Source organism: Nuphar pumila, chromosome 12 (assembly GCF_984573655.1).
Source record: "Nuphar pumila chromosome 12, dmNupPumi1.hap1.1, whole genome shotgun sequence".
NCBI lineage: Eukaryota > Viridiplantae > Streptophyta > Magnoliopsida > Nymphaeales > Nymphaeaceae > Nuphar > Nuphar pumila.
The window spans coordinates 24,800,885-24,815,648 of record NC_143260.1 but is presented as its reverse complement, the minus strand read 5'-3'; the positions used below and the strand labels follow the sequence as shown (position 1 = coordinate 24,815,648).

Genomic DNA, 14,764 nt, shown 5'->3' with positions numbered 1-14,764 from the left:
GTAGAATGCACACCACATTAGAGGCAACATCTTGAGGATGCTCTTGTTATCATCGGGGCAGCAAGGGTTCACAAGTTTGCAATGCATTTTCTAATGTGGAACATGTGCAGCTTTGGTGGTCACTAAAAACAATACTTTTTATCACATGTGATCAAACAAAAGAAAGCAGACCTCATTTGCATTCAAGAAACGAAATTAAATTCTATTGAAAGAGTTTTCTTGGAATAAATACAACTTACGGTTTCTCTGTGTAAGTCAAATTTCTCAATATTGGGGGAATAGGACCAGTCAAAAGATTGTAACTCAAGTCTCTGAAACAAAAAAAAATAGCAAGTTATTACAAGGCCGTCATCCATCCTATAGTCAAGGCACAAAAATAAATAAAAAAAGAAACCTTTTAACACAAGTTTCACTAAAAAAGACTGCATTTGATATCTAAGGTTGTACTTTCTTTCACTCAAAATAGCAAACATTTAAAGACTGAATCTATCATGCCATTAATTGCAAATTATGAAGCTTATCCTCTATATGAGTTGCATACTTATCAAGCAAGTAAAAGTTCATAAGTTTCTGATAGAGGTGCTCACAAAATAGCAAGAGCTTGCATCAAGCCAATCACAGATGGGATCTCTCCAATCAATCTGTTATTCAACATCTAAAAATCGCCAAAAGAAATCAAATTGTAGGTAGGGCTAACTAAACCACAAGAATATTAGATCCTAGAAAGTTGAAACATTACTACACAAAAAAAAATATATAACACAAACAAAAATGATACACTTCTTTGTTTATACTTCTGTTGCCATTAAGTCACACCCAAGATCCCCACAGAAAAAGCCTTTGTTACCTCCCTCCAGTTCTACACACAAATGCAACCATCAAAGAAAAGCAAAGATTAAAACACCAAGCTCAGAAACTAAACCACCACCACAAACTTCCATCTGTCAAACAAATAACTTATCCCTTTTTTACACTAAAAATAAACTAATTTAGATTCCAACAAATATAGAGCAGGAAAATATATCACCAATGAAAAATAAAAGAAATGGATTCTGGAAGTAGTCTGGCTTCATTCCAGAAACTGCATTTTCATCTATTTTGAGTACAGAGTGTCGTGGGAGTGAGTCCTTTCACCTTGATACCTGCTTCTTAAGGAATAGAAAGGGTGGAACATGGGGCCAGAGTGAGTTGGGGTATCGAGTCGTACATGCTATGGGGTTGGAAATTGACATAGGACATTTACGTATTATTCATAGAGGAAGGGTCTCAAATGGTCACCTTAGAAGTCTCTATTGGTGCCATACCAAGTCAATTAATGTCTACCAAAGTAAAGAGTTCACAGAGAATTGAATCTACAACCAGATCATAGAATTTAAAGGAAAATTCTACAAAGATAAGTGGAACAAAAAACAATCTTCAATCAACATAGAACTTCTCCACACAGTTCAAACATAGATTGAAAAATGATGGTGATGACGATGAAGACGTCGATGATCACGACAATGAGACAAAAAACTAAAATCAACAAAATCCAAAGCAAACGCTCAGGAAATGTTTTTGAAATAAGAATACTCTCATAAAAAAAACTGCCACAGGCAAAAAGGAGCAGCCTTATAGATCACCAGTGACCCGACTAGAAAAAATGAGTAAAAACCGAACCCCAAAATCACTGCAAAATAACTCAATCTCTCCACCAAGTGGAAGAGCAAAGAGGAAAATGGTGCGCATCCCAGAGGATGAGTCGTTGTTCGAGCGACGATCAATATGGGTGAATGGGCCAGTGATCGTAGGGTCAGGGCTAGCGACGGGGGCGTGAGTGCCTGAAGCAGCAAGGGGTGCCCTTCGTGATGCTGGAGAAAACTGACTGCATCGCCTCGCTGTGGTAGCACCGCACCTACGACCGCCTCAAGCTCCACCTCCCCAAGCGCTTCTGCCAGCTCCCTTGCCTCTCCTTCCCTCCTCACTACCTTGAGTACCCCTCCAAGCACCAGTTCGTCGCCTACCTCTAGTCCTACGCCGCCCACTTCACCCTCAACCCAACCTTCAACACCTGCGTCCAATCCACCATCTACGATGACACTTACAGCCTCTGGCGCGTAAGAAGAAACCCCCAAATCCAGAAAGCAATTACACCCAAACACGGCGATTATCAATTAGAAGAGGAAAATGAAACTCAAAAAAAGAGAGGAAAAGGGGTGCTCACCCGGTCCCATTATCAATAACGACAGCGAGACGATAGGTACTATCCATCCAGATGCAGAGGGTTTGAGGAAGACACTGGATCTACGACAGAAATGTAGAGTTGGGGCGATGGTGCTAAATCCAACGGAGGTCGGCGACGACTTAGCTCCAACAAGACTGTAGATGCGGAAGGGAAAGAGGCGGATGCGGTGGTGGTTGCGGCGATAGCACTCGACTCCTGTCGGCTACGAACGAGGAAGCCGATTTGGGGGAAAACAACATTGTCCGACCAAGGTAGAAAACAAGAGGGAGAGAAAGCGAAAAGAGGGAGGGATAATTTTGTGCGTCCTTAAAATCGAAAAGTAGCGACTAAAAATTTTTGTCTCAAAATCTGTCGCTAATTAGCGACAAAAAAAATCTGTCTCAAATTTTGTCGCTAATTAGTGACAGAGTAGCAACGGAAAAATTTCGTCGCTCATCCGCCACGAAGTTGCGACGGCTTAGCGACGGAATTTTTCCGTCGCTAATTTCTTATTTTAGGGACGACTAGTTTTCGCTAGCTAATTCGTTACAAATTTGCGACAAAAATAATATGCCGTAAATTTTCATCGCTAATTAAGGTTTTTCTTGTAGTGATCTCTTTCCTAGCTTGTATTAAGCTTCTGTGGTTGACAATGCTACACACTTATCCAATTTGGACTGCCAAGACCCACTTCCCCCCCCCCCCCCCCCCCCCCCCCCCACCCACCCACACACACACACACACAAAAGTCAACAAATATCCAGAAGTAGACTTTTAGTTATCACACTCACTTGCCATGTTTGCATATGTGAATTCTTCAAAAATCGGTTCTGAGTCTCCAAAGGTTAAGCACTTATTTGAACTCCCTCTTAGATATTTTAAAATTCACTTCACAACATTTCAATGCTCTTTCTCTGAATTAAACACAAAACTATTCACAACTCAAACTGCATGAGCAATGTCTGGCCTAGTGTAAACCATTGCCCACATCAAACTTCCTACTGCATAGGCATAGGGAATACAAGCCATCTCTTCCTTCTCTTTTTCAGTAGAAAGGCATTGCATCTTCTCAAGTTTGAAGTGGTTGGCAAGAGGACTAACCACTGAATTTGTATTTTTCATATTGAATCTCTTAACTATTCATTCAATATTTTTTTTTGACAACCATAACCTCTTAGCTTTTCTGTCACGACTGTATGTCCAAAATATGTTATGTTGGCCCTAAGTCCATGTCAAATGACTTGAATAAATCTGGTTTCAACTCAACAATCATTTTTGTATCATGTCCAAGTATGAGGATATTATCTACATATAGTAGAAGGTTAATAAACTTGGCACTTGAGAAACTATTGATATAGACACGTGGATTCAAAAAAGTCCTTTGAAAATCATGATTCATTATAAAGAAATCAAATTTCTTATACCACTGCCTGAGTGCTTGCTTTAACCCGTAGAAACTCTTTCAATTTGCAAATCATGTGCTCTTTTCCTTTCACCTCAAAACCTATTGGTTGTTCCATATAGATGCTTATCTAAACCGCCCTGAATAAAAACAGTTTTCACATCAAGTTCAAGCTCAAGATCCATACTAGCTGCCAATCCCAAGGCTATTGGGATGGAGGTCATCTTCACAACTGGAGAGAAGATATCATCAAAATCAATTCCATGTTTTTTTCAAAAGCCTTTTACCACAATTCTTGCATTGTACTTATATAGGTTTCCATTTCCATCCATTTTCAACTTTACACCCATTTATTCTTTAATGTTTTTCTGCTTTTAGGAAGCTCAACCAACTCATAAGGGCACGTTTAGAAGCAAGAAAAACTCTAATAGGAAAAGAAAAATTTTCCTATGAGAAGTTTTGACATGCATGTTAAATTTTTAAAATAAATTTTTTTCACTTGTTTGTGTAGCATGAAAAAAATAAAAAATCTTAAAAAAATGAGGACGAGGGGTGGTGGTGGTGGTGGTGATGGTGGTAGTGAAAGATCATCGTGGATGGTGGACCAGACCAGGGTCTATATGGTATTTGAATCCTGAAAGTCTGAACCGATTAAGTAATTGGACCAATTATCAAGCATGAAACCACGATGTGTTGAACCCGATCTGGGTTGTTGGGTCACCACCAACCCATTGATGGGGACTTTGGTCTTCTTTGACAAGCGTGATAAAGAAAGAGTTGATTAGGTATTTTATGACACAATGATAGACTTGGTTGATGATAGCAACAGGTGCTAGACTGCACCAAGTCATCCTACACCATATCAATAATTGCGAATGTGGTCCATGTCTGACGCTTCCTTGTTTGTTCTGCTCATTCTTTAAGGTTGGAGTGCATCAATTGATAAGACCAGCTTTATGTCACAAAAATTTCCGATCTGAATCCGGCACTTATTTCTGGATAAAGGTCGTAAAGTAAGATCTGAAAGACCATTTTGAATTGATTTGGATTTATAAATTCCGATAGATTTTTAATTTGGATCAATGTTTTTTACTGGATCATTGTTTGGATTCTGTTTTCACATTTTACATGCAAAAACATTGATTTAATTTTTTTCTTCTTTTATTGGATCTACTCTCACCATACATATTGTAGATCTGCACTCAATCTTGCATCATTAGATCTTATTCGGATTCAGACTTGGATTCTGGTGTACTAGCACAAGATTCAAACTTGGATTCATCAATCAGGTAAGATCTGGCCCATATCCAACCATTTTGCAGCTGTACCTGCTGCCAACTTTCAAAGGCGGGAACGTTTGTGAATTATCCAAAAAGAGAGAGAGAGAGAAAACTCAAACCGACTAGAAATTAATATTGAATTCCTCCTTAATATTACAACTTGGATATTTTCTTTAATTAGCAGTAACAATGAAAGAGATCTTGTAGACTTGTGCACCATAGCAGTACAAGCTTTGTACTCAGCTCAGAAGCAGCAGTCAGAATTCTTAGAATGATGAAGCTATGTCGAACCACAAAAATCAAGCCTCGTCTTAAATGCCACCAGTCAATTTATTCTCTCTACTCTGTGGAAAAGAATTAAGAGAGGCAAGTGGGAATTAACAAAAAAACAAAAAAAAGGAGAAGAAATAATCATACAAGGAAAATGTGAGAGAAAAGGGCTCAATCTGGAGATGGTGGTGGGCCCACCATTCCACAGAATTGCAGGATGGCTATGTTGGGAAGTTTGGTAAGGTGGGGGATAGGCCTGACTTGGCAGCAACGGTTCTAGAATTTCAAGAAAATTTTCAAAAGCCCTAAAAAATAGGCGTTGATGTTGCACTCAGTCACCAACTTCGCCTTATCATTTCCTCGAATTTGGGCTTGAACCACTCCGTACCCTGTTTCAACAAAAAAATCATAAATGAGTACTTTGTTTAATCCATGTGATTAATTATATTATATATGCTGAGCTTGTTGACAAGATACGAAGACAACCACTGTGGAACAAATCAACCCATCATTTTGGAGATCCAATGGCTTATTTGCTTCATTAATAATTTCAGCTGTCGTGGAGGAGGGACGCACTGTGTTGGAAGCCAGTAGATTATATATGTCATATTTAAAATAATCAATCCCTATCATACATCTCACTGATGTAGATGTGCATCGGTCTCCCTCTCATGGTTACCAAGTTTGACTCCAATCAATGATATATATATATATATATATATATATATATATATCATTGATTTATATATATATATATATATGGTAACAAAATATGTAAACTGGTATGCTTTGAGATTTTTATAAGTTTTTCTTATTATTTTTTCTAAAAATTTTACCATACAGATGCAATCCTGATGCTTGGTTTTATAGAAATAGACTCTTAGATAATCCGATTACAATGTTTAAGAAAGACTTTTTAAGGCTTAAAAATCAATGACTCAAAATTTTTATAAATATTCAAGCATACAAAATCATATTTCTTGATCTGAATTCGATGATTCAATAGTCTATTCCAAGCAAATGGACCACAGAATGCATTTTTTTGGTTCTTACTAGTTTACATATTTCAGATTCCCTATATATATATATATCGGCTAGCCTAAAGACATGATTGATTCGGCCACCGCATATGACTAGGCACGAACAAGGTTCTAACTTGGAAACATGAGACTCCATCTGCATCGAGTCAAAAGAGTACTAAAGTCCTTTAGCCAAGTTGTAGTGATTCCACATCCAGTTGGCTTGGTTATAGGTTGCTAGCTAGCTGGCTTGGGACTAGACCAAAGCAAAGTCGAGCCAGGTGCCAAGTCAGGACCACTTACTTTGAATGTTTAAATTAATGCTATAGAATATGGATACCTGCAAAAAGATGTCAAAAATGTTGACTGCTGATTCCAATAACCAACATGGATGTGGACATATATTTGATTCCAAAAGGCAAGGTGTCCTTTTTACCACCGGATCATTGTAGAGAAATCCATTGATAGGGTCATGAATATGCATGCTATTCTTAGTGGGCCTAATTCATGGACCAACATACAACACGGAATAGAGATCTCAAGATGCTACTTGTGTCAAACTATGACCGTCAATGGGTCGGGTTTGTGTTAGGTTCCTGATCCAACTTGAACCTGAATGTCTGGGTGTGGGCATAAAAATACTGACTTGAATCTATATCTGGTCGAACCCTGCTCGAGCAATATGCTATGATTTTTGTTGGATAGCTAATAACCAAACATTGCTCGCTAGAGTATTTTATATGAATCTTTAATTTAACATATGTTTTTAAATTGCATTTAAATTATATGGGTCGGGTTTTGGCTTCCATTTTCTCAATTTGACATGTGGGGGTGCAACTAGATGGTTCAGATACCAGACTCGTTGATGGACCTACAACAACATGATCACTGTGCTGGTAATCTCAACCGGAGTCATGAAACCACACAGATCTCATCATTTGAAATTGGATGGGTTCCATCATACATTCAATCCTAGTCAACTAACGTAACCATCTAGCCATTGATTGGATGGCTAGGATTGAATGTATGATGGAGCCCATCTTATTTCAAATGATGGGATCCGCGTTCATCATGAAAAGGGTGTCGCTCAAACTTGTCAATTCATGAGCGGTTCAAGGTCTGTTTGTGTCAGTTTGAGCTGATTGAACATACCTTGATTTTCAGCCTGAGTACAACAACGCTCTGTTCCTGTTCTTGTTGGGCCTCAGCTGTCAATGAAACCAGCATCACATTGTTCATATCTTTGATACATCCCAACAATCTCAAAACCAAATCCATTAGATCAGACTGTCTTCTTTTCTGTACTCTTAGCTCAATCTCCCTTTCCTCTGCTGTACATGAGATCTCTACCACAGTGACTTCTCTTCCTTCAGTACTAGATGATGATTCTTGTTCTTTTCTTCTTGGTTCCTCCTTACGAGTTGGAAGAGAAATTTGCCCTTCGAGAATTTGATTCTTTTCTTTGAGTTCCGATACTTCTGCCTTAAGTGCAGCGAGATAGTCTCCAGCGCAAGATAGTATGGAGGCTTTGTCCTTCTGTTTCACTCAAAACAGATGTCACATATTATATAATTACAAACAGAATTTGGACTGTATGGTAAAAATGGCATCCAGTTCTAAGCCTCTCACGCAACTTCATGCAACACCAACGTGCTACACGCAATATATATATATATATATATATATATATATATATATATATATATATATATATATATATATATATATATATATATATATATATATATATATATATATATGAGAAAAGGGTAGGTGTCTGATGCTTTTTGTGCCTACCGCATGCCTACCTAGTTTAGATAGGGGTTTTCAGGTTGCTTTTCAAAAATGGTGTGTTCTGCATGATGGATTTACTAGGAAATCACATTTGGATCATTTTTTTGAGAAAAAAATAAAATTTTTAAGCATTGAATATTTTTTAAAATTATAAATCGTTGATTTTTGAATCTTATAAAAACCTAACTTATTGTTGGAATTGGACAATCCAAAAATCAATTCCCACAAAATCAAGCATGTAGATGATGTATGGACACATTCTAGAGAAATAAAAAGTCTTTCTAAAGCTTGGTAGTAGTAGTATATATATATATATATATAGGCTAGTTGGTAGTATTTGGATTTAATATTTTGTACTGACCATGAATGAGAACTTTTGCAAAAGAGAAAACAGAGTCAATTTTGTCATACGGGGGATTTCATTGATGCAAGTTGTTTTTTATCAAATCAGACTGCATAGTTCATTTAGTAAAGATCCATATTTAAATAACCGAAATCCGCTTTGTGTGCAGGATTTTTGGTGATTCAAAATTCAACGATTGACAAAGCACAAAATTCTGTAGTTTAAAAAGTTATATAATTTTTATCAAAAAATATGATCCAAGGGTCAATTGTTATTAAATCGACCATGCTGAATCCGTCTATAAGTCTCAGATTTGATCAAAACAACTTGCATAATAAGATTTAAGATGGGGATGACATAAAGGGATTAGTAGAACCGATTGGATAACACCAGCGTGCACAGTGACACATAGAAAGGCTCTTGACCCTATTACGGGGTCCCGTTGGACTAAATCCTAGCTGCAAGAAAATGTTGAAAACTAATGTTAAATTCTTCGTGGTCATTGACAGGTGTTTTCTTATTTTAAGAGATTAAAATAGTGAAGTTACCGAAATGGCTCTTGTGTTATCTATAGCTTCCAAGGAAGGAACTAATCGAAATTCAGTTAATTGTATTTGCAAATTAACATCACGCCCACTATGTTTGTCTTGATATGTTTTAATACATAAAGAGAATTCCATTTAGAGTCCCTGATATTCCAAAAAGAGCCCCCCTGTTTTATGAAAAGACATTTCAGGACTGAACTTTTCTCTGAAACTGTCAAAATAGGGATCTCAGTTGAAGCAGCTCAAGTTGAACCTGATTTTGTGCATAATAAATTTATCAAACTGCCCGTTTCTCATAATAAAATAGGCAACACATACTTCTTCAAATCAAAGTTTGGATCCTGATATTGACTTTAGGTCTTCGACAGTTTCAGGGGGAAAATGGGTCATGATGGACTCTTTTTGGAGTATCAGGCAAAAGGTGGGCCTCTAAATGGGATTTTTTCTAATGCCTTATTGTCAATAAGGTACACGATAAAAAAGAAAAAAATTGTTCAATCTTGACCAAGAGGTTTCTCGTTCGAATCCCACTGGTTTCCTATCTCTCTGCCTGGTTAGGAAAAAGAAAAAGAAAAAGCTGCAAAAAAAAACCTCCACCGAGGTAGTTTGGTATCCTTACCTTTAATCCAGGAGGTAGAAGAGCGCGAAGAACTTGAAAGCTCTCATTGAGCTTCTCTCTCCTCTTTCTCTCTGATATTACATGGCTCAATTGGGTACCTGTAGGTTGATTCTCCCTCATTCGAGCTTCCAATCTTCTCTGATTGATGCCTCTCAGAATGGTAAGTGAGAGTTTATGAAGGTTTTGGCTTCGCAAACTAGATCGGTGAATAAGCCTCGATGCAGAGATTGTTGGAGAGTATCTTCTAAAGGCGCTGGTTTGAGTGCTCAGCCGTGAAAAAAAAGACGATGAAGAAGAAGCAGCAGCAGAAGCTGGTGATGATGATAGAACAGCCAGCATTGCCTTTGTCATTGCAGCATCAACCATATGAATACTTGGGGGTAGAGCATAAGGAAGAGGATGAATTGTGCTTGGCAGTGAAGCTGGACTCCTCAAAGGCTCTTGAAAACCAGATGGAGTTGATATGTTCAATAGAAGAGACGAATACTCGGGGCTTCCGACCGAGAACGATCGCAACGACGACGAGGAAGACGACCCTCTGCTTCTTTCTTGAGGCTGCAGAAGGTTCGTTGATCCGAATTGCCTGATTTTGTCTTCTGTGAAGAGATTCCTTATCTCCTCTATCTCCAAGTTGATCTGTTCGATAGTCCATTATTTCCTCATGTCAAAGAGAGAAGAAATACTTGATTGCGTGTGCTAATATCGAGCAATTTTTTCTTGGCAGTTCAATGAACAAAATGATCCCATGCACTTGAAAATATATTATTGACCCTAATATGATATATAGAGGAAGAACCCTATATGGGGCCTCTATGTACATATCTGGCAGTCTAGGCATGACAAAGCACCTCTAACAGAAGGGACAAATCAAGCGGCCAACCCACCTGAGAAGCAGCATAATACCATATGCTTTATTTTATACAACATGATAATATTTTTCCTACTTCTCTGAAGAAATATAATATTATCTTGTCAGTGGATATCTTATGACCTATTAGCCAAAAGCAATATAATCTTCTCTTCGGGTGCCTTAGTCATTTCACGATTTTTTTAAAGTGCTAACCTTAATACGAAATGGAACAATTTTTCATAGGTAGATCTTGATGCTTACATTGTTGGATGTTGTGCCTAACTCGACCTCTCCGCTTCTGCACGCCAAGAAAACTGCAGTCTGTTTTCAAAACCATATTGGTAATTATCATCCTTTCGGCTAGCACATTGAAATCTAGATTAAAATAGCAAAGATCACTAACCTTAATTCCAGCTCCCTGAAAGAATTAAAAAGAACCCACTGTTATGATCAAGATAACATGATTAATATTAATGATAGATAATGTAATTTGGGAGAAGTGCTGTATCTATATTTGAACTGACTTGATAGAATTGCCTTTGAGCTTCTGTTGTTGCCATGCTTTGGAGAGCAACTTCTGCTAGCTGTAGGTAAGGCCTTCCTTCCTTAAATGCTAGTCCAGGAATCCTGCTTACAATTCAAGCATTTCAAATTACCTCAACAATTACACCAAAAGAGAGAGAAAGACAGGAGACCAATTCTCTTATTGATTCATTGACTGATTTCTTCCTACCCATTTTCTAAAACACAAATGGAACCCCGGTATGCATCGAACAGTGTCCTGCCGAAACTTCCGGCGGACGAAGTCGCATCTGCAGTGGCTTCATCTTCATACCATGCATCCATACACAGCAAACACCTTCATAAAGAACCCAAAAACACAAAAAACAGCATACCATGTAAAAAAATTGATGAAGATTAGCGAATTGAACTAATGGATGCTGACTCACTTGGGTAGATAAGGTTGATACGACCATAAACAAATGTATCTCCAACCAAGGGTGCGAACCACTGATCTCATGAAAGCAGACCGGGTTTGCTCCTCTAGGAAGAAAACCATATCCATCTGCTTTCACCCACTTTTCCACTCTCTGCAGGGGAAAAGAGAGAAAGAGCAGAGAGAGAGAGAGGTTGAGCTCAGGAAAACCGCTTCTTGGTTCTGGAGATGAAGGAGAGAGCTAGAGATGGCGGGTAACTACCTTGATTCATTTTTTTCCCCTTTCCCTTTTCTCCTGGTGGCGCTTTTATAGTGTAAGAGACTGAAATTTCTAGATTTATGAGAGAGAGAGAGAGAGAGGAGCCAGCCAGAAAGAGAAAAGCAACGGTCCACGTAGTTTTGAAGAATATGTCAAAGTAGGAGGTCAAGAACTTGTTTGCCCTTTCTAAGGTAAAAAGACTTTAATGCCTCTCTTAATCTTCTGTGATTTCCAAAATCATCTCCAATTATGTTGTAAAGAATTTGTATAATTTGATTTGATGCTTAAACCGTCCACCTCAAGAGTTGGTCATACGTCTAGGTGATGGGGTTTCCATGCTATCAATAAGGGCTGTCAATAGATCGGGTTTGATCCAGTTCACCCGATACTGAAACAAGCTGATTAGCCCTCATCAGAGTCATAGGATCCGATCCATTAACACATGGATCGGACCTAACTACAAATTTCTGCATCAGACCTGGTTTGTGTGTGTGTGTGTGAAAAAACATTTGGTAATGACACCATTACGTCATGTGGCCTCTGACAGTCGTAGCACAAGTTGTTTTGATCTAATCGGACCTTATGTAGTGTTCAGCATGTTCCAAAAAGCACTATAAGAACATACCTAGGTGTCATAATTGGACGGTTCAAATGCCGATTCTGACTAAGAAAAATATGTAGATCACAACTGTAGTTTCATGAAAAACAATAAAAAGAGTTTCTACCTCATTTTGGTGCATTATATTCCATTTATCTTTGAAGATCTCAAAATACATGGATGGGCTTTGGTAGGTGCACACCACATATAAATAAATAAATGACACACACATTATGGGTGCACTGTTTTATAATTTATTTATTTTTACTATTACAAACGTGATGTATATGGTGGAGATTGTCTTTTGAATGACCAGAATTCGAAATGTTACCAAGTTTTTTTGTTATGATTCAAAAATTAACAGCTGGAGATACATCGGAATATTTTTTACTTAAAAAGATATTTATTTATCAAAAGGATATGAACAAAGGCTAGATCCCTAGAAAAAGCACTATGTTAAACACATCTATAGGGTTAGATTGAGTCAAAACAACTTGTGCTTATGAAATTGAAAGGTGATTGTACCTAAAACCCACTCGATGTGTAAGCAACTTTTTTCTGCCAATCCAAAAATCAATGACAGTAAATACACCAAAATTTCTTGACTAAAAAGCACATTTATTCATAAAAAAAAAAGAAAAAAAAGAATCAAGGCCAGCACCTAGGCAAAAGACCATGCTGAGCACATTTATAGTGTTAATTAGATTGAGACAAAACAACTTATGTTTATAAGATCCCAGTTGATTGTACTTACAATCTACCAGATAGGTGTCTGACGCTTTTTGTGCCTACTGGGAGTTTACCGAGCTTGGATAGGGGCTTTCAGGTTATTTTTAAAAAATCTCATTATCTATTTACTAGAAAATCACACTTGGATAATGTTTTTTGAGAAAAATAAATTTTTAAGCATTGAATTTTTTTTAAAATTATAGACTGCTGATTTTTGAATCTTATAAAAACCTAACTTGGTGTTGGAATTGGATGATCCAAAAGTCAATTCCCACAAAATGAAGCATGTAGATCACATCTGTATGGTCAGATTTTAGAAAAAATAGAAACAATCTTTCCAAAGTTGGGTAGACACGCGGTAGGCACAAAAATGCATCACACACCTACCTCTTTATATATATATATATATATATATATATATATATATATATATATATATATATGTGCATGATCACTTACGAACATGCTCAGAACGAACTTGTGTTGAGCGTCCATCACGAGCACGAGTTTGCATCAAATAACACCTTTAGTGGCAACAAAAGTTGCTGCTAAAGGTCCCCGCTGAGACTTTTAGCGGCGACAAAAGTTGTTGCTAAAAGTCTTTTTCTGGAAACAGTGTCATTGAGTGTCCACCGCGCGAGTCACTGCTAAAGGTGTTATTTGACGCAAACTCGCACCCTCAGCACAATTTCGTTAGTCATGTTCAAAAGTGATTATGCACCTAACATTTTCTTGGGTATGTATATATTCAAGGTTTTATGTTTTAACCAGAAGGTTCAAAAGATTTAAGTAGTTTCTTCAAAAAGAGAAAAAAAAAAGACGAAGTAGTTCAAAAAATGGAACTGGTTGGCCCGGTTTATACAACAGCCGTTTGAGAGGCCAAAAATATCTAGAAGCTTAAAAGGGCTGCCTTGTCAATAAGAAGATTATTTGATGATGATGCTATTGAAAATTATTGGAAATTACCACTTATTGAAAATTAATGTCAATTTGTCCATATTACCACTTTTTGAAAATTAATCATAGGCCTGAAAAACTGAGAATGAAAAGGGGTATGATGCTAATTTCATATTGGAAATGATGTGGGGATCCAGTTGCGAGTTCTTTTCAAGTAGTCAGAACGTTGGGCAATTATGTATGGAATGAACTCATGCCGTAGACTGTTGACAACCAACATGCATTGAAATTGACACCACACCTTTCTATTAATTCCAATGTGGGTAAGGAGCTTCCAACCTCTAAGGAATGGTCCACAGAATGAATGGCAGAGAGGGTGGTGTATGTTCTCCCATGAAGCCGTTAGCCACATCTCATGTTCGGGGGTCCCAATGAGCGCCACGTATAAGAGCTTGTGGAGCTCGTATCCCCATGTGTGTCGTTATCACTTAGCATCAGAATCTGGTGCGGTTGCAAAGACTTCAGTATCCTTTCGTCATGAAACAATGATTCAAGAAAATTACAAAAATATCCTTCATTCAAAAGAAGGGAAACGATGGTTCGAGAAAAGGACAAAAAAAGTCCTTCATCCAGAAAGTATGATGTTAACTCTTCAAAGTTCAAACATTTTATTTTCGCCTTAAGCAGTAAACTTTTGCGCCATCTGCTGTAACAGGTGCTCCCATTGACAACACATTGTCGCATTTTCGTTCCTGCCTTGTGTTATAAAACATTCTCGTATTCGCGATCGACTGGTTCTACTATAAATCGCTACTCTCTGGTCTGATTTCTACTGTAAATCGCTACTCTCTGATCTGATTTCTACTGTAAAACGCTACTCTCTTATCTCATTTATACTGTAAATCGCTACTTTTTGATCTGGTTTTTACTGTAAATTGCTACTCTCTTATATGATTTCTACTGTAAGTCGTTATTTTCTAATCTGATTTTTATTGTAAATTGCTATTCTATGATCTAAT

The 14,764-nt window shown here is 37.6% G+C and overlaps 1 protein-coding gene across 1 annotated transcript; it reads right to left on the bottom strand.

Moving 5' to 3' along the window:
- Positions 1-583: 583 nt before the first annotated feature.
- Positions 584-11,392, bottom strand: LOC149820348 (putative transcription factor bHLH041). Its single transcript, XM_089981789.1, has 10 exons — positions 11,276-11,392; positions 11,059-11,184; positions 10,850-10,952; positions 10,729-10,743; positions 9,476-10,111; positions 7,327-7,710; positions 2,204-2,426; positions 1,895-2,089; positions 795-859; positions 584-655 (listed from the first exon to the last, which is right to left on the bottom strand). Exons 1-10 carry the CDS (start codon positions 11,389-11,391, stop codon positions 584-586), a joined length of 1,935 nt encoding a protein of 644 aa, XP_089837915.1. The 5' UTR covers position 11,392.
- Between the last annotated feature and the right edge of the window lie 3,372 nt (positions 11,393-14,764).